The 21,309-nt window shown below is 35.1% G+C and overlaps 2 protein-coding genes across 2 annotated transcripts; one reads left to right on the top strand and one right to left on the bottom strand.

The window, feature by feature from the left end:
* Positions 1-1,983: 1,983 nt before the first annotated feature.
* Positions 1,984-3,284, bottom strand: LOC124448580. The gene is made up of 3 exons (XM_046999544.1): positions 3,173-3,284; positions 2,601-2,924; positions 1,984-2,089 (listed from the first exon to the last, which is right to left on the bottom strand). The coding sequence occupies exons 1-3, from the start codon at positions 3,201-3,203 to the stop codon at positions 1,989-1,991; spliced, it is 456 nt and encodes a 151-aa protein (XP_046855500.1). The 5' UTR covers positions 3,204-3,284; the 3' UTR covers positions 1,984-1,988.
* Positions 3,285-5,536: 2,252 nt separating this feature from the next.
* On the top strand, positions 5,537-7,641 carry LOC124449532. The gene is made up of 3 exons (XM_047000474.1): positions 5,537-5,567; positions 5,894-6,022; positions 6,206-7,641. The coding sequence occupies exons 2-3, from the start codon at positions 5,899-5,901 to the stop codon at positions 7,474-7,476; spliced, it is 1,395 nt and encodes a 464-aa protein (XP_046856430.1). The 5' UTR covers positions 5,537-5,567; positions 5,894-5,898; the 3' UTR covers positions 7,477-7,641.
* The last annotated feature ends 13,668 nt before the right edge of the window (positions 7,642-21,309 follow it).

Here is a 21,309-nt window from a genome sequence, read left to right as displayed (position 1 = left end):
ACATCAGACGCCGGTTGCACAAAGATTGGATAGTGATTTTTTTAAACTTGCGAAAAAGGTAGTTATATTTTCTTTACGATAATGAAACTTTATAATTATAGGAAAGTGAAAGAATCTTTAGTGGAGTGGTCATCTGCCATGAGTGGTGTTAGTAGAGAACTAAGATACTTGGCTAAGTTATAACTGTATGCGTTCATTGATGAAACTATAGGTCGCAGTGGAGGCGATTGTTCTGGTTCTCGTTTCTTGTGAAGTTTCGGTAAGCCATAGAAGCGTGAGGGTTGAGAACCTCTGGGAAAGATATCATTATAAACTTTGTTGTTAATCGAGTCTTTCTTTAGAAGCTTCCTCAACAGTCATCAACGTAAGCTTTCCTCGACGACTTTTCATCTTTCAACTCATCAACTTCTTGTCACAAATTCTTCATCTCCTACGACGTTGAAAGCCTATTTACTAACATACCACTTACTGAAACCTTCAACCTAGCAATTGATCTAATATTCACTCACAACCCCAGGTTCAGTATAAACAGGACAGATCTCACACAATTGTTTTTAATAGCAACAGCACAGACGCAATTTTTTATTTAATGGAAAATTTTATGACCAGACGGACGGTGTTGCGATGGGCTCTCCCTTAGCACCCATACTTGCTAACATTTTCATGGGCTCACATGAACGAAACTGGCTAAACAACTACAACGACACTAAACCACTATTTTACCGCAGATACGTCGACGATATTTTATGTGTTTTTACTAACGAAACTGAGGCCATGAAATTTTATAATTACATTAACACACAGCACGCAAACATTAGATTTTCATTTGAAACTGAACAGCAAGATCAACTGCCATTTCTTGACATTTTACTAACAAAATCCCATGACAGCTGTACAACATCTACACATCACAAACCAACATACACAGGACTTCTGACGAACTATTTTAGTTTCACACCACTTTCATACAAAACCGGACTAATACGCACACTAATCGACAGAGCATACAAACTTAACAATACGAACAATGGCTTTCAACGAGACAAAAAAAAACATCCACTCTTCTACGAAACTCTTTTCCACTACACTTTAACAGAACCGTAAAACGATATCTCGACAACAAACAAAGCAACAACCTCAAACTAGACACCGAAACTCCTGGCACGACGATCACGACCAACACAAATGAAAATTCCAAAATAACTCTATACTTCAAACTACCATACATCGGACGTTACTCACGACACACACAACGCAGACTTAAAAACATTACGAAACGCTTCTGCACAGGTATTGACATTCGACTAATTTTCACATCATTCAAAATCAAAAACCTTTTCTCATTCAAAGACCCAATCCCTGATTCAATTAAATCCATGGTGGTATATGAATTCAATTGCGCGGGATGTAATTCCCGATACATTGGCGAAACTTCGCGCCATTTATCCACCAGAATCAGGGAACATACCACAACAGACAAAAACTCTCATATCTACCGACATCTTCTTAAATCTCACTCATGTAAAACCAACTATTCACCCTCTTGCTTCAAAATCATCGACACTGCCGACACCTCATTCTCCTTAAAATCAAAGAAGCACTCCACATTAACAAAATTAACCCTGACCTCAATGTTCAAGTTTTTAAATTCAATACAATATTTAGTTTTTAATATGCTCGGACGCTCTCCATTAATTTATCTTATTTCCTTTTTATTGTTGTAAATTCTGTATCATATTACTTGTATATAAACCTTGTATCATTTATTATCTCACTCATACTGAAGATGGCATCATGAGATGTCGAAACATGTCTATTCTAAAAAAAGTCGTCGTGTATATTAAATGCGCATTAGCAATAGTGCTTTTACGAAATTAAATCTTTGTATGTTATGCCGAAAGAACGGTATTTGGTTACTACTGTGAATTAAAAATTGCAAGTAATTTTAGTAATGTAATCAAGTTGGGTTAGTGGAACGCTCTCTCAAGTTATACAATATCTTCATTTATCAACATATTAAAAATAAATATAGACAGCACCAAAGTGATGTCAATAGCTGTATCACTGCCATTGGGCTTCTTTTCTGCCTCTAGATAACAAAAAATATACAAATGAATATTCTCGGAGGAAGGTAGAACCATAAAATTGTTGAGGTCTGGCCAGCAAGTTTTACTTCAGCTATGTAAATCACATGAAAGGATTAAATAATACAGACTGGCTATTCTACTGAAAGCTCTTAATACAAATCCATATATTATAACTGTCTCAGCTATATGACTCAAGAGCCAAAAGAGCTAACCAATAACTAAGGAATGAGAATAAGGCAAATCTTGACAGGAAAACAATAATCTAGCAACCCAATTCCTAAAATTCGTCTGAAGATGTCTTGAGTCAAAACAAAAACATATATGCTTTGTTTAATAAATATTTAAAATGGATTCTCTTTGGCTCTCATATGACAATTGCCCACTAATTTTTATATTACTGAGAATTGAAACATTTATTTTAAAAGTCTTGTGCACAAAGATATTTACCAAAGCAAGTTAACAGGTTGAACAAAGTTGTTTAGGCTCGTGGTTTCTTTCCAAATTGTTATTTACCTTTCACATATAATGTCAATGAGAAATTTGTAGCCAACTGACGATTCTTTTCAAATTCGAAGACTTTGTATACATTCAAATTAACAGAAAAATAATCAGACTTATTGTAGTATTGGGTGACGTGCATTCCAGAAAAGTGACTGCCATCATTAAAGTTCCACAAATATGCAAGCCGTTTACAAACGAAATAAGGATCAGTAGTTCTCATCAAGACTGTGAGGTTAGCAAAGCCCGGTGCATCAAAAGATACTTTAGTGTCATTTTCAGAAACATTTGACACTCCATTCAAAGTAGATACTTGCACAATGGGCATCAAAAGATAATCTAAAAACATATAGAAGAAGGGAGAAGGAGAAACTTTTTATGTCACAAAATGTGAACTTATTCGTAGCTCCTTCATTCTTTTTATGGTCAGTCTACACAATATCTCCCTAGTGTCCTTTAGAAAGGAACGATTGAGCTTCCTTTTTTTTTAAACTATGAAAATGCATTTTACTGTCTAATAGTTAAGAATACTTATATGACATATTAAAATGAAATTAATTAAAAAATAAATTTCAATTGAATCTTACCAGTGACATTAACATAAGTGCAATTCGACATCTCATATTCCTTATGACTAGAATGTCTTCAAAACTTCATTACAACTGCAACCTTGTGAAGACCAATTTTTGCAAAGTGCCAATTAAGGTTTGAGCTAGTTCCTGTCCTCATTGTCTTTATAATAGAAACACCTTGCAATTTGTATTTCCATGATAGAAAACTAACAGATAGGAGAGTATCATTGAATACAGATTTTATTGATACACTTCCACTTGCGGCTGATGGTGGTGCATGAGTACCCAGAAGACCATAACCAGGCAAAGTAGATTTCTTATCACAACTAACTTGTGCACTATCATCAAGAGATAAACCTTCAAGCAATGTCCATAGCATTGCAAGATGGATTACAAACGTCAACTGAACAGCATTAATATAATTGGGGGAGAAATACATTCTAACTTTTACGATAATAGCTTTTCAATAAAAGCACCGGCGATTATGGAAAATGCGTTTGTATTGACAACAGGTTGCTTTCTAAGATGTTGTGTTCACCGTTTTCACGTAAACCAAAAGTTTGCTTTTTCTTTTGTATGTCGACGTTGCTTTTTTACGTTTCATTCAAATTAGGAAGAATTCTTTCACTTTCTTGTTGCTCAAATTGCGAATTAAGACACTGACCACTAAATGGCGAATGATCACAGGATTGAACTAAATTTCGTCACCCTCGAAGCAACATGACCAATATAGCAATATCTTAGATTTTTTTAATTATTGCAAATGGCTACCAGCTACCATTGGCTACTATCGAATTGATTAATATATACACTGCACAAGAAAACACATTTCCAATACAAAAGACGAATGAACAACGATAGGACAAATCGAAAGTAATGTGCTCAGACTAGGATGGTGCACGAAATTTGTCTCCTAAAACTCCTCCCCCTAGAGGAAAGCGAAAGATGTAGAAATGTAACTTAATTTTTTCCAAAGCAGGGGGAGATTAATCGAGTTTAAATCTTTGTATGTTATGCCGGAAGAACGGTATTTGGTTACTACGGTAAATTAAAAGTGCAAGTAATGTTAATAATGTAATAAAGTTTGATTAGTGGAACGCTCTCTCAAGTTATACAATATCTTCATTTATCAACATATGTGATATAATGTAATATTGATCATGCAAACGTCTTTCATAAAGACAAAAAGGATTTTTTTATCTTGCATCGCCGGATTGTGAATAATAACGCAGTTAACTATTAAGAAATAACGTTGTAAATACACACGAATGCTTTGCTATACATTACCGTGGTAAGTGAACTATATTGTTGACGTGGGTCAGTTTGTGTACAGTTGATAAAGTAAACTGGTAAAGATTTCATTTATGTTACATCTTATCAACAGCTACGAACAACGCTGTTTACTTGTACAATCACGATCGCTAGTTGTTGGATGTATTCACAATGACAGATGCCAATTATTAGCTTTTAGTCATAACGTGTAGTTTATATATGAACTGATGGTTTCTAAACCGAAGAGTTGCAAGAATACTTTACTCTTTGTCGCGCGAGCTACTTTTGGTACGCGCAATGAAGGATTAAACAAGAACAAACTCGCTCACAGCCGCATCCGTAGTGGATTTTAAATTTAACCCTCAATAGGGTTGGGCCTAAATCGATAAGGCGATACTCATTACCAACAATGCTACCAACCTAAATATCGATACTTTAATACTTTCGATACGTACGGGCCCGCAGTATTTTGCCAGTGGTAACGCAAAAAGTAAATTGTAATTTGTTGTCACAACTTGCCAAAAAATACTTATGTTTACCTGGCTCATCAGTTCCATGGACGAAGTAGGCCGGAAGCTAAGAATGTTAACATGATGTTGTTTCTAAATAAGAACATATAGAAATTAAACATTACTTAGTGTTTAGATCCTTTTCCAGCCCACAATTTCAAAAATATAAGAAAACACACTCCAAAAAAACATCATCTTGTTAACTCAAGATTTGAGTTTTGAAAGCAAGAGACATGATTTCAAGCAATATTTCGACTCTATCTCAAAGTCATTATCAAGCTAAGTTCGAAAGAACTTGTTATTTTTACTTAATTTCATCGATATAATTCTAGACAGTAACACCTCCTTTCTTTCTTTTCATTGCTTACGACTAAAAATTAAATTTAGCTTGATAATGACTTTGAAATAGAGTCGAAATATTGCTTGAAATCTTGTCTCTTGCTTTTAAATTGAAATCTTGTCTCTTGCTTTTAAATATTACTTGCTTTAGTATGTTGATATTTTTTGATTGTAAACACAGGAGCTAATATTTTCTTCTTTCTACTTTTGTAACAGTACCGGTATTGGTGTCAAAAAATTGCCGGCATCGTTTGAAAAAGCTGGTATTGCCCATCTCTAACTGTCACAAGGTAGTTTGTTCGTGTATCCCCATTTCTTTAATGGGTGAAGCGCTCGTTAGGTAGGATCAAAGAGTAAAGCTAGTAGTCACATTGAGGCCTGTTTCAAACGTCACATTTTACATGAGCCGAATGCATTTAAAACAAAAGATGGTGAGGAATTTTAGCTCATTTTCTCAAGTCTTTAATGCATTCGGTGCACGCGAGGGAAAAATACCCGGAAATAACGCCATCATATCGCGTAAGTCACAGTTTTGTACGGAAGTATACATTTCAAGTATAATTCATGATGATATGAAAATGATTATTTTGATGACAAAACCATCTCTTTCCTCTAGTAGTGATGACAGAAAACCAAATGAATATATCTGTATCAGGTGGCAATGTTTTTATTGGTGATCACATGACAGTTAACCTTACTCCTACTGGTATTTCCAGTGAAGTAAAGAGTTCTAATTCTGCAAAAGGTACTTTGTAACTTTTCCATATGTGTGCTCAATTGGACATAAATAACAGTTACTCGAAAGCAAGGAAATCTATGTAATGTTTAGGGTAAACAATGTCACTTAATAATCAAACTTTCGAATTTTTACTTTTATAAATGCACAACACATATATAACATGATAGTTTTATCAATATTTTATCCTAGATGGCAAAGTCAGGGCTTCCAATTGGCGCAAAGCAGATTTTGAGTATTTCCAGAGAAGCGAATTAGATGATCAACTTGAAAGATTGCAAAAAGGAGTTCCGATAATTTTGCACGGTTCAATTGGAGTTGGAAAATCATCTGCTGCTTTTAATCATCTTGTTGTCAACAAGAACAAATATGACATCAGTTGGTTCGTGGATCTTAGGAACTCTGACAGCGAACGAGTCGTTGAATCATTGACAATATTAGCGAAAGAGTTTGGAAGCAATACGAGTTATAAAGAATTGCTGGCATCTATTGAGAAAAGAGCCGAAGAATTGAACGTAATTTTTTTGCTCGACAACTTGGAGTCTGAGAATATTGAAGAAGAATGGCTTGACGATTTATTGAATATTCGTGATTCAATCCATATTCTCATCACCACTAACAATCGCGACCTCAACCATCTTCTTTGGAATTATTCCAAGAAAATTGAAGTGGATCGATTTCATCGCGGAATAGAATTTTTTAAAGAACTCGAGGATGACCCAGAGATGAAAAGACGGCTCTGTGACTATTTTAGCTGGAATATTCTTGGCTTAACAGCTTCCAAAGACTACATCGTCAAAAACAAAATATCTATTGATAAATATCTAGCCATGCAAGAACACAAAGAAGCGGCTAAGAAAATTCGCGATAAAGAGCAAAATAAGAAAAGAAAGCACTTGTATATTGCAGTGCAAACCTGTCTAGAACAAATTGACGATAAGTTCTTTCCTGTCATTGCAGCTGTAGCTTTTCTCGCTAATAATGGAATTCCAGAATTCCTTTTAAGCAGTCAGCTACCTTCAAGTGATCTCCACATCAATACAACAGAAATGGAAGATCTGTGCGATAACGTTAAGTCGCTGATTCAAATGACAAGAGAAGGTGATGTTCGCCTTTTTTCATTCCATTCCTTCACCCAACTCGTTATCAGTGATATGGTCGATGAAAAAGAAAGCATTAAGTCAGAAGTACTTTATAAGTTAGCAGGAGTTTTTATGAAAAACATCAGTAAAGATAATCGTTTCTCAAAAAATGATTGTCAGCAGCGTATTGTTCGTAAGCACGCAGAGATATTCTTAAATAAATGGAGGAATAAAAAGAAAGATGACAGAACAAAGATGGCGTTAGCTAGACTGGCAGAGCTCATTGGATTCACGTACACCCAAGAGCAACCTCCTGTGCTACAAAATTGGACACTTTCTTCGAAACGTCGAGAGATCTTCTCCATGAGTTGTGTGGTGTGACTGAAGATGACTTGCAACCTGCTCAATCGTTTTATTCGTTTACAAGCGCTTTCTGGGAGGAGTCTGTTGATAAGAAAGAAATATACAGCATAACTCACTCTACATCATGCGTAGCTAAAAAATTAATGAAAAAGATGAAAGAAAAGAGTTCCAAGATACCATGCATAGAAAGTATTATTTGTAATCTTGTGTTTTGTCGAACCCTGCATGCAGAAGATCTTGATGTGTTCCCCGAAAAACTCAAAAATGATAAAAGATTGAAAGAAATCGTCAAATTTTCTCAACCACTATCACCTGACGTGGTGTTTGACCTGGTAAAACATAGAGTGGCAATCAGTATTGAAAAGTATTGTCCTTTGTTCCTAGCCGAGCTTTATGTCTCGTTAATTTATAGCTATGGTAGAAACTATTTCTATCACGATAGAAAAACACTCAACAATCCAAGTTTTTATATCGATCTTATGAAACTGGCGTACTGTCTGGCCAATGAAATAAGCAAAGAAATGGAACCTGGTTTTGCTGTCTATCACGGATATCTAACTCAATCAAATGCACTTCTTTATCTTCTTGTCGACGATTACTGTGACAACGAGAAGAAACGGCCTAAAACTTCTGAAGTTCTAAAGAAAGATTTGGAAAATGCTGTCGAATGTTACAAGCAGCTTAGTATTGATCAGCGATCGTTCTTTGAAATGGGAATCGTAAAGAAGACGAAGAGCGATATGCACAGCAAGCTTTTTTGCTACGATCAAATCTTGAAGTGCTATAAAATTTACTTGCAATGCCATCAAATTCTATTGATTATGTAAAATCGATCTCTGAAGTTGGGATCCGCACTTGTATTGAAGTAACAAGAATATTGGAGTGGTATGAAAGTCAAGATAACCAAAAGGAAAAAGGCAGTCTTGTTCGACTGTCCAGACATATGAATGCTGTAGCTGAGCTATACCTGAAAGTAGGAGACCAAGAGGAAAGTTACTACAAGCAAGCGATAAAGAATTTTGCCATCTCAGCTGAAAATGCAAGGAAATATAAAATGTCTTTGTACCATCTTGAAGCTCTGGTTGGTTTAGCGGATGTTTACAGTAGAATTGGCCGTAAAAGGTTTACGGCTTTGATGATTTCTTTCCGTCATCTGAAGCAATGCAAAAGTAGTAAAGACCTTCGAGAAATGCTGCAACGAAAAGAAAAAATCATGCAACGTATCCGTAGAATCCAAGCAGTGAACATTGGGCGAGCAGTTGTCCATTTACGTTTGAAAAACCAGGGTATAAGAATTTGATGAGCATACATCAGACGCCGGTTGCACAAAGATTGGATAGTACTTTTTTTAAACTTGCGAAAAAGGTGGTTATATTTTCTTTACGATAATGAAACTTTATAATTCTAGAACCAATATTGTACTTCATCAACTATCCAGTTGAAGTGATACAGATTTTACCATTTTAAGAGATTTTTGAAGCGTTTAAAATTATTGCTATCCAGTGGATAGTGCTATTCGGCCTTTCTGCAAACGTTCCCAGAGATTTATTGCTATGTTTAATTATCCATTTTCTCATACATTATGATTTCAGTTTGTTAAGTGAAGGAATTAATTATCTTGATCAAACATTCCAACAATTAGTAAAATATTTGAAATGGTATAAAGAAAAATGGAAATACACATTACGCAATATCGAAGTAATGCAATGCCTCGTTTCCATGCTCGCTTCTCGTTAAAGACATTTCGTAAAGTTAATATTGCCTTTTAACTGGTGCATTAAAAAGAAAATATTGTTTTTTTAAGCCTAGTTCACATATACTTGTAATTGTTGTAATTCTATCGGCGATAGAGGTTTACGACAATTACAACTCTATGTGAACGCGCGTTGTAATTGTTGTAATTTAGTCGCAGACAAATCGGGAACTGTTGCAGAAGTTGAATCCGGTTCAACTTCTGCAACAGTTACAACAGTCGCCGATATAAGAAATTTATATGTGAACGCTTATCGGCAATATTAATTCATCTTTTCTTTTGATTTCTTTTACGATAAATTATCAAAATCCATTGTTCAAACCTTGCCAATGAGAAAGCTTGTCACAAAAACCTAACCCGGGCGTATTTTATGAAATATAAGCGATGAGAAGCCGCTTGTGAATTTGATACTAGTTTGAAAATATCGCCTGAATTACAACAATTACAACTATGTTGTGAACGTGTAGTGTTGTAGAACAGTTGGAATGTATCGCCGATGAAATTACAACAATTACTACTATATTGTGAACGTGTAGTGTTGTAGAACAGTTGGAATGTATCGCCGATGAAATTACAACAATTACAACTAAATGTGAACGTGTAGTGTTGTAGAACAGTTGGAATGTATCGCCGATGAAATTACAACAATTACAACTATATGTGAACGTGTAGTGTTGTAGAACAGTTGGAATGTATCGCCTGAAATTACAACAATTACAACTATATGTGAACGTGAAGTGTTGTAGAACAGTTGGAATGTATCGCCGATGAAATTACAACAATTACAACTAAATGTGAACGTGTAGTGTTGTAGAACAGTTGGAATGTATCGCCGATGAAATTACAACAATTACAACTATATTGTGAACGTGTAGTGTTGTAGAACAGTTGGAATGTATCGCCGATGAAATTACAACAATTACAACTAAATGTGAACGTGTAGTGTTGTAGAACAGTTGGAATGTATCGCCGATGAAATTACAACAATTACAACTAAATGTGAACGTGTAGTGTTGTAGAACAGTTGAAATGTATCGCCGATAAAATTACAACAATTACAACTATATTGTGAACGTGTAGTGTTGTAGAACAGTTGGAATGTATCGCCGATGAAATTACAACAATTACAACTATATGTGAACGTGTAGTGTTGTAGAACAGTTGGAATGTATCGCCGATGAAATTACAACAATTACAACTATATGTGAACGTGTAGTGTTGTAGAACAGTTGGAATGTATCGCCGATGAAATTACAACAATTACAACTATATGTGAACGTGTAGTGTTGTAGAACAGTTGGAATGTATCGCCGATGAAATTACAACAATTACAACTATATTGTGAACGTGGAGTGTTGTAGAACAGTTGGAATGTATCGCCGATGAAATTACAACAATTACAACTATATGTGAACGTGTAGTGTTGTAGAACAGTTGGAATGTATCGCCGATGAAATTACAACAATTACAACTAAATGTGAACGTGTAGTGTTGTAGAACAGTTGGAATGTATCGCCGATGAAATTACAACAATTACAACTATATGTGAACGTGTAGTGTTGTAGAACAGTTGGAATGTATCGCCGATGAAATTACAACAATTACAACTATATGTGAACGTGTAGTGTTGTAGAACAGTTGGAATGTATCGCTGATGAAATTACAACAATTACAACTATATGTGAACGTGTAGTGTTGTAGAACAGTTGGAATGTATCGCCGATGAAATTACAACAATTACAACTATTGTGAACGTGTAGTGTTGTAGAACAGTTGGAATGTATCGCCGATGAAATTACAACAATTACAACTATATGTGAACGTGTAGTGTTGTAGAACAGTTGGAATGTATCGCCGATGAAATTACAACAATTACAACTAAATGTGAACGTGTAGTGTTGTAGAACAGTTGGAATGTATCGCCGATGAAATTACAACAATTACAACTATATGTGAACGTGTAGTGTTGTAGAACAGTTGGAATGTATCGCCTGAATTACAACAATTACAACTATATGTGAACGTGAAGTGTTGTAGAACAGTTGGAATGTATCGCCGATGAAATTACAACAATTACAACTAAATGTGAACGTGTAGTGTTGTAGAACAGTTGGAATGTATCGCCGATGAAATTACAACAATTACAACTAAATGTGAACGTGTAGTGTTGTAGAACAGTTGGAATGTATCGCCTGAATTACAACAATTACAACTATATGTGAACGTGTAGTGTTGTAGAACAGTTGGAATGTATCGCCGATGAAATTACAACAATTACAACTATATGTGAACGTGTAGTGTTGTAGAACAGTTGGAATGTATCGCCTGAATTACAACAATTACAACTAAATGTGAACGTGTAGTGTTGTAGAACAGTTGGAATGTATCGCCGATGAAATTACAACTATATTGTGAACGTGGAGTGTTGTAGAACAGTTGGAATGTATCGCCAATGAAATTACAACAATTACAACTATATGTGAACGTGGAGTGTTGTAGAACAGTTGGAGTGTATCGCCGATGAAATTACAACAATTACAACTAAATGTGAACGTGTAGTGTTGTAGAACAGTTGAAATGTATCGCCGATAAAATTACAACAATTACAACTATATGTGAACGTGTAGTGTTGTAGAACAGTTGGAATGTATCGCCGATGAAATTACAACAATTACAACTATATGTGAACGTGTAGTGTTGTAGAACAGTTGGAATGTATCGCCGATGAAATTACAACAATTACAACTATATGTGAACGTGTAGTGTTGTAGAACAGTTGGAATGTATCGCCGATGAAATTACAACAATTACAACTATATTGTGAACGTGGAGTGTTGTAGAACAGTTGGAATGTATCGCCGATGAAATTACAACAATTACAACTATATGTGAACGTGTAGTGTTGTAGAACAGTTGGAATGTATCGCCGATGAAATTACAACAATTACAACTATAATGTGAACGTGTAGTGTTGTAGAACAGTTGGAATGTATCGCCGATGAAATTACAACAATTACAACTATATTGTGAACGTGTAGTGTTGTAGAACAGTTGGAATGTATCGCCGATGAAATTACAACAATTACAACTATATGTGAACGTGAAGTGTTGTAGAACAGTTGGAATGTATCGCCGATGAAATTACAACAATTACAACTAAATGTGAACGTGAAGTGTTGTAGAACAGTTGGAATGTATCGCCGATGAAATTACAACAATTACAACTATAATGTGAACGTAAAGTGTTGTAGAACAGTTGGAATGTATCGCCGATGAAATTACAACAATTACAACTATAATGTGAACGTGTAGTGTTGTAGAACAGTTGGAATGTATCGCCGATGAAATTACAACAATTACAACTATAATGTGAACGTGTAGTGTTGTAGAACAGTTGGAATGTATCGCCGATGAAATTACAACAATTACAACTATATGTGAACGTGTAGTGTTGTAGAACAGTTGGAATGTATCGCCGATGAAATTACAACAATTACAACTATAATGTGAACGTGTAGTGTTGTAGAACATTTGGAATGTATCGCCGATGAAATTACAACAATTACAACTATATGTGAACGTGTAGTGTTGTAGAACAGTTGGAATGTATCGCCGATGAAATTACAACAATTACAACTATATGTGAACGTGTAGTGTTGTAGAACAGTTGGAATGTATCGCCGATGAAATTACAACAATTACAACTATATTGTGAACGTGTAGTGTTGTAGAACAGTTGGAATGTATCGCCGATGAAATTACAACAATTACAACTATATGTGAACGTGTAGTGTTGTAGAACAGTTGGAATGTATCGCCGATGAAATTACAACAATTACAACTATATGTGAACGTGTAGTGTTGTAGAACAGTTGGAATGTATCGCCGATGAAATTACAACAATTACAACTATATGTGAACGTGTAGTGTTGTAGAACAGTTGGAATGTATCGCCGATGAAATTACAACAATTACAACTATATGTGAACGTGTAGTGTTGTAGAACAGTTGGAATGTATCGCCGATGAAATTACAACAATTACAACTATATTGTGAACGTGTAGTGTTGTAGAACAGTTGGAATGTATCGCCGATGAAATTACAACAATTACAACTATATGTGAACGTGTAGTGTTGTAGAACAGTTGGAATGTATCGCCGATGAAATTACAACAATTACAACTATAATGTGAACGTGTAGTGTTGTAGAACAGTTGGAATGTATCGCCGATGAAATTACAACAATTACAACTATATGTGAACGTGTAGTGTTGTAGAACAGTTGGAATGTATCGCCGATGAAATTACAACAATTACAACTATATGTGAACGTGTAGTGTTGTAGAACAGTTGGAATGTATCGCCGATGAAATTACAACAATTACAACTATAATGTGAACGTGTAGTGTTGTAGAACAGTTGGAATGTATCGCCGATGAAATTACAACAATTACAACTATATGTGAACGTGTAGTGTTGTAGAACAGTTGGAATGTATCGCCGATGAAATTACAACAATTACAACTATAATGTGAACGTGTAGTGTTGTAGAACAGTTGGAATGTATCGCCGATGAAATTACAACAATTACAACTATATGTGAACGTGTAGTGTTGTAGAACAGTTGGAATGTATCGCCGATGAAATTACAACAATTACAACTATATGTGAACGTGTAGTGTTGTAGAACAGTTGGAATGTATCGCCGATGAAATTACAACAATTACAACTATATTGTGAACGTAAAGTGTTGTAGAACAGTTGGAATGTATCGCCGATGAAATTACAACAATTACAACTATATGTGAACGTGTAGTGTTGTAGAACAGTTGGAATGTATCGCCGATGAAATTACAACAATTACAACTATATGTGAACGTGTAGTGTTGTAGAACAGTTGGAATGTATCGCCGATGAAATTACAACAATTACAACTATATGTGAACGTGTAGTGTTGTAGAACAGTTGGAATGTATCGCCGATGAAATTACAACAATTACAACTATATGTGAACGTGTAGTGTTGTAGAACAGTTGGAATGTATCGCCGATGAAATTACAACAATTACAACTATAATGTGAACGTGTAGTGTTGTAGAACAGTTGGAATGTATCGCCGATGAAATTACAACAATTACAACTATATGTGAACGTGTAGTGTTGTAGAACAGTTGGAATGTATCGCCGATGAAATTACAACAATTACAACTATAATGTGAACGTGTAGTGTTGTAGAACAGTTGGAATGTATCGCCGATGAAATTACAACAATTACAACTATATGTGAACGTGTAGTGTTGTAGAACAGTTGGAATGTATCGCCGATGAAATTACAACAATTACAACTATATGTGAACGTGTAGTGTTGTAGAACAGTTGGAATGTATCGCCGATGAAATTACAACAATTACAACTATATTGTGAACGTGTAGTGTTGTAGAACAGTTGGAATGTATCGCCGATGAAATTACAACAATTACAACTATATGTGAACGTGTAGTGTTGTAGAACAGTTGGAATGTATCGCCGATGAAATTACAACAATTACAACTATATGTGAACGTGTAGTGTTGTAGAACAGTTGGAATGTATCGCCGATGAAATTACAACAATTACAACTATATGTGAACGTGTAGTGTTGTAGAACAGTTGGAATGTATCGCCGATGAAATTACAACAATTACAACTATAATGTGAACGTGTAGTGTTGTAGAACAGTTGGAATGTATCGCCGATGAAATTACAACAATTACAACTATATGTGAACGTGTAGTGTTGTAGAACAGTTGGAATGTATCGCCGATGAAATTACAACAATTACAACTATATGTGAACGTGTAGTGTTGTAGAACAGTTGGAATGTATCGCCGATGAAATTACAACAATTACAACTATAATGTGAACGTGTAGTGTTGTAGAACAGTTGGAATGTATCGCCGATGAAATTACAACAATTACAACTATATGTGAACGTGTAGTGTTGTAGAACAGTTGGAATGTATCGCCGATGAAATTACAACAATTACAACTATATGTGAACGTGTAGTGTTGTAGAACAGTTGGAATGTATCGCCGATGAAATTACAACAATTACAACTATATGTGAACGTGTAGTGTTGTAGAACAGTTGGAATGTATCGCCGATGAAATTACAACAATTACAACTATATTGTGAACGTGTAGTGTTGTAGAACAGTTGGAATGTATCGCCGATGAAATTACAACAATTACAACTATATTGTGAACGTGTAGTGTTGTAGAACAGTTGGAATGTATCGCCGATGAAATTACAACAATTACAACTATATGTGAACGTGTAGTGTTGTAGAACAGTTGGAATGTATCGCCGATGAAATTACAACAATTACAACTATATGTGAACGTGTAGTGTTGTAGAACAGTTGGAATGTATCGCCGATGAAATTACAACAATTACAACTATATGTGAACGTGTAGTGTTGTAGAACAGTTGGAATGTATCGCCGATGAAATTACAACAATTACAACTATATGTGAACGTGTAGTGTTGTAGAACAGTTGGAATGTATCGCCGATGAAATTACAACAATTACAACTATATGTGAACGTGTAGTGTTGTAGAACAGTTGGAATGTATCGCCGATGAAATTACAACAATTACAACTATATGTGAACGTGTAGTGTTGTAGAACAGTTGGAATGTATCGCCGATGAAATTACAACAATTACAACTATATGTGAACGTGTAGTGTTGTAGAACAGTTGGAATGTATCGCCGATGAAATTACAACAATTACAACTATAATGTGAACGTGTAGTGTTGTAGAACAGTTGGAATGTATCGCCGATGAAATTACAACAATTACAACTATATGTGAACGTGTAGTGTTGTAGAACAGTTGGAATGTATCGCCGATGAAATTACAACAATTACAACTATAATGTGAACGTGTAGTGTTGTAGAACAGTTGGAATGTATCGCCGATGAAATTACAACAATTACAACTATATGTGAACGTGTAGTGTTGTAGAACAGTTGGAATGTATCGCCGATGAAATTACAACAATTACAACTATATGTGAACGTGTAGTGTTGTAGAACAGTTGGAATGTATCGCCGATGAAATTACAACAATTACAACTATATGTGAACGTGTAGTGTTGTAGAACAGTTGGAATGTATCGCCGATGAAATTACAACAATTACAACTATAATGTGAACGTGTAGTGTTGTAGAACAGTTGGAATGTATCGCCGATGAAATTACAACAATTACAACTATATGTGAACGTGTAGTGTTGTAGAACAGTTGGAATGTATCGCCGATGAAATTACAACAATTACAACTATATGTGAACGTGTAGTGTTGTAGAACAGTTGGAATGTATCGCCGATGAAATTACAACAATTACAACTATATGTGAACGTGTAGTGTTGTAGAACAGTTGGAATGTATCGCCGATGAAATTACAACAATTACAACTATATGTGAACGTGTAGTGTTGTAGAACAGTTGGAATGTATCGCCGATGAAATTACAACAATTACAACTATATGTGAACGTGTAGTGTTGTAGAACAGTTGGAATGTATCGCCGATGAAATTACAACAATTACAACTATATGTGAACGTGTAGTGTTGTAGAACAGTTGGAATGTATCGCCGATGAAATTACAACAATTACAACTATATGTGAACGTGTAGTGTTGTAGAACAGTTGGAATGTATCGCCGATGAAATTACAACAATTACAACTATATGTGAACGTGTAGTGTTGTAGAACAGTTGGAATGTATCGCCGATGAAATTACAACAATTACAACTATATGTGAACGTGTAGTGTTGTAGAACAGTTGGAATGTATCGCCGATGAAATTACAACAATTACAACTATATGTGAACGTGTAGTGTTGTAGAACAGTTGGAATGTATCGCCGATGAAATTACAACAATTACAACTATATGTGAACGTGTAGTGTTGTAGAACAGTTGGAATGTATCGCCGATGAAATTACAACAATTACAACTATATGTGAACGTGTAGTGTTGTAGAACAGTTGGAATGTATCGCCGATGAAATTACAACAATTACAACTATATGTGAACGTGTAGTGTTGTAGAACAGTTGGAATGTATCGCCGATGAAATTACAACAATTACAACTATATGTGAACGTGTAGTGTTGTAGAACAGTTGGAATGTATCGCCGATGAAATTACAACAATTACAACTATATGTGAACGTGTAGTGTTGTAGAACAGTTGGAATGTATCGCCGATGAAATTACAACAATTACAACTATATGTGAACGTGTAGTGTTGTAGAACAGTTGGAATGTATCGCCGATGAAATTACAACAATTACAACTATATGTGAACGTGTAGTGTTGTAGAACAGTTGGAATGTATCGCCGATGAAATTACAACAATTACAACTATATGTGAACGTGTAGTGTTGTAGAACAGTTGGAATGTATCGCCGATGAAATTACAACAATTACAACTATATGTGAACGTGTAGTGTTGTAGAACAGTTGGAATGTATCGCCGATGAAATTACAACAATTACAACTATATGTGAACGTGTAGTGTTGTAGAACAGTTGGAATGTATCGCCGATGAAATTACAACAATTACAACTATATGTGAACGTGTAGTGTTGTAGAACAGTTGGAATGTATCGCCGATGAAATTACAACAATTACAACTATATGTGAACGTGTAGTGTTGTAGAACAGTTGGAATGTATCGCCGATGAAATTACAACAATTACAACTATATGTGAACGTGTAGTGTTGTAGAACAGTTGGAATGTATCGCCGATGAAATTACAACAATTACAACTATATGTGAACGTGTAGTGTTGTAGAACAGTTGGAATGTATCGCCGATGAAATTACAACAATTACAACTATATGTGAACGTGTAGTGTTGTAGAACAGTTGGAATGTATCGCCGATGAAATTACAACAATTACAACTATATGTGAACGTGTAGTGTTGTAGAACAGTTGGAATGTATCGCCGATGAAATTACAACAATTACAACTATATGTGAACGTGTAGTGTTGTAGAACAGTTGGAATGTATCGCCGATGAAATTACAACAATTACAACTATAATGTGAGTGTTGTAGAACAGTTGGAATGTATCGCCGATGAAATTACAACAATTACAACTATATGTGAACGTGTAGTGTTGTAGAACAGTTGGAATGTATCGCCGATGAAATTACAACAATTACAACTATATGTGAACGTGTAGTGTTGTAGAACAGTTGGAATGTATCGCCGATGAAATTACAACAATTACAACTATATGTGAACGTGTAGTGTTGTAGAACAGTTGGAATGTATCGCCGATGAAATTACAACAATTACAACTATATGTGAACGTGTAGTGTTGTAGAACAGTTGGAATGTATCGCCGATGAAATTACAACAATTACAACTATATGTGAACGTGTAGTGTTGTAGAACAGTTGGAATGTATCGCCGATGAAATTACAACAATTACAACTATATGTGAACGTGTAGTGTTGTAGAACAGTTGGAATGTATCGCCGATGAAATTACAACAATTACAACTATAATGTGAACGTGTAGTGTTGTAGAACAGTTGGAATGTATCGCCGATGAAATTACAACAATTACAACTATATGTGAACGTGTAGTGTTGTAGAACAGTTGGAATGTATCGCCGATGAAATTACAACAATTACAACTATATGTGAACGTGTAGTGTTGTAGAACAGTTGGAATGTATCGCCGATGAAATTACAACAATTACAACTATATGTGAACGTAGTGTTGTAGAACAGTTGGAATGTATCGCCGATGAAATTACAACAATTACAACTATATGTGAACGTGTAGTGTTGTAGAACAGTTGGAATGTATCGCCGATGAAATTACAACAATTACAACTATATGTGAACGTGTAGTGTTGTAGAACAGTTGGAATGTATCGCCGATGAAATTACAACAATTACAACTATATGTGAACGTGTAGTGTTGTAGAACAGTTGGAATGTATCGCCGATGAAATTACAACAATTACAACTATATGTGAACGTGTAGTGTTGTAGAACAGTTGGAATGTATCGCCGATGAAATTACAACAATTACAACTATATGTGAACGTGTAGTGTTGTAGAACAGTTGGAATGTATCGCCGATGAAATTACAACAATTACAACTATAATGTGAACGTGTAGTGTTGTAGAACAGTTGGAATGTATCGCCGATGAAATTACAACAATTACAACTATATGTGAACGTGTAGTGTTGTAGAACAGTTGGAATGTATCGCCGATGAAATTACAACAATTACAACTATATGTGAACGTGTAGTGTTGTAGAACATTTGGAATGTATCGCCGATGAAATTACAACAATTACAACTATATGTGAACGTGTAGTGTTGTAGAACAGTTGGAATGTATCGCCGATGAAATTACAACAATTACAACTATAATGTGAACGTGTAGTGTTGTAGAACAGTTGGAATGTATCGCCGATGAAATTACAACAATTACAACTATATGTGAACGTGTAGTGTTGTAGAACAGTTGGAATGTATCGCCGATGAAATTACAACAATTACAACTATATGTGAACGTGTAGTGTTGTAGAACAGTTGGAATGTATCGCCGATGAAATTACAACAATTACAACTATAATGTGAACGTGTAGTGTTGTAGAACAGTTGGAATGTATCGCCGATGAAATTACAACAATTACAACTATAATGTGAACGTGTAGTGTTGTAGAACAGTTGGAATGTATCGCCGATGAAATTACAACAATTACAACTATATGTGAACGTGTAGTGTTGTAGAACAGTTGGAATGTATCGCCGATGAAATTACAACAATTACAACTATATATGTGAACGTGTAGTGTTGTAGAACAGTTGGAATGTATCGCCGATGAAATTACAACAATTACAACTATATGTGAACGTGTAGTGTTGTAGAACAGTTGGAATGTATCGCCGATGAAATTACAACAATTACAACTATATTGTGAACGTGTAGTGTTGTAGAACAGTTGGAATGTATCGCCGATGAAATTACAACAATTACAACTATATTGTGAACGTGTAGTGTTGTAGAACATTTGGAATGTATCGCCGATGAAATTACAACAATTACAACTATATGTGAACGTGTAGTGTTGTAGAACAGTTGAAATGTATCGCCGATGAAATTACAACAATTACAACTATATTGTGAACGTAAAGTGTTGTAGAACAGTTGGAATGTATCGCCGATGAAATTACAACAATTACAACTATATGTGAACGTGTAGTGTTGTAGAACAGTTGGAATGTATCGCCGATGAAATTACAACAATTACAACTATAATGTGAACGTGTAGTGTTGTAGAACAGTTGGAATGTATCGCCGATGAAATTACAACAATTACAACTATATGTGAACGTGTAGTGTTGTAGAACAGTTGGAATGTATCGCCGATGAAATTACAACAATTACAACTATATGTGAACGTGTAGTGTTGTAGAACAGTTGGAATGTATCGCCGATGAAATTACAACAATTACAACTATAATGTGAACGTGTAGTGTTGTAGAACAGTTGGAATGTATCGCCGATGAAATTACAACAATTACAACTATATGTGAACGTGTAGTGTTGTAGAACAGTTGGAATGTATCGCCGATGAAATTACAACAATTACAACTATATGTGAACGTGTAGTGTTGTAGAACATTTGGAATGTATCGCCGATGAAATTACAACAATTACAACTAAATGTGAACGTGTAGTGTTGTAGAACAGTTGGAATGTATCGCCGATGAAATTACAACAATTACAACTATATTGTGAACGTGTAGTGTTGTAGAACAGTTGGAATGTATCGCCGATGAAATTACAACAATTACAACTATATTGTGAACGTGTAGTGTTGTAGAACATTTGGAATGTATCGCCGATGAAATTACAACAATTACAACTATATGTGAACGTAAAGTGTTGTAGAACAGTTGAAATGTATCGCCGATGAAATTACAACAATTACAACTATATTGTGAACGTAAAGTGTTGTAGAACAGTTGGAATGTATCGCCGATGAAATTACAACAATTACAACTATATG

The sequence above is a fragment of the Xenia sp. Carnegie-2017 genome, unplaced genomic scaffold (genome assembly GCF_021976095.1).
Source record: "Xenia sp. Carnegie-2017 unplaced genomic scaffold, XeniaSp_v1 HiC_scaffold_23, whole genome shotgun sequence".
Lineage (NCBI taxonomy): Eukaryota > Metazoa > Cnidaria > Anthozoa > Malacalcyonacea > Xeniidae > Xenia > Xenia sp. Carnegie-2017.
The sequence above is the reverse complement of the archived record's forward strand: the minus strand, read 5'-3'. Positions and strand labels throughout refer to the sequence as shown.

Coding starts and splice junctions, on each gene's coding strand:
- LOC124448580 (XM_046999544.1), bottom strand. CDS start 3,203: ATGTCGAATTGCACTTATGTTAATGTCACTG. Junction 2,925..3,172: donor CACTTATGTTAATGTCACTG/GTAAGATTCAAT, acceptor ATATGTTTTTAG/ATTATCTTTTGATGCCCATT. Junction 2,090..2,600: donor ATTGACATTATATGTGAAAG/GTAAATAACAAT, acceptor TTTGTTATCTAG/AGGCAGAAAAGAAGCCCAAT.
- LOC124449532 (XM_047000474.1), top strand. CDS start 5,899: ATGACAGAAAACCAAATGAATATATCTGTATCAGGTGGCAATGTTTTT. Junction 6,023..6,205: donor GAGTTCTAATTCTGCAAAAG/GTACTTTGTAAC, acceptor ATTTTATCCTAG/ATGGCAAAGTCAGGGCTTCC.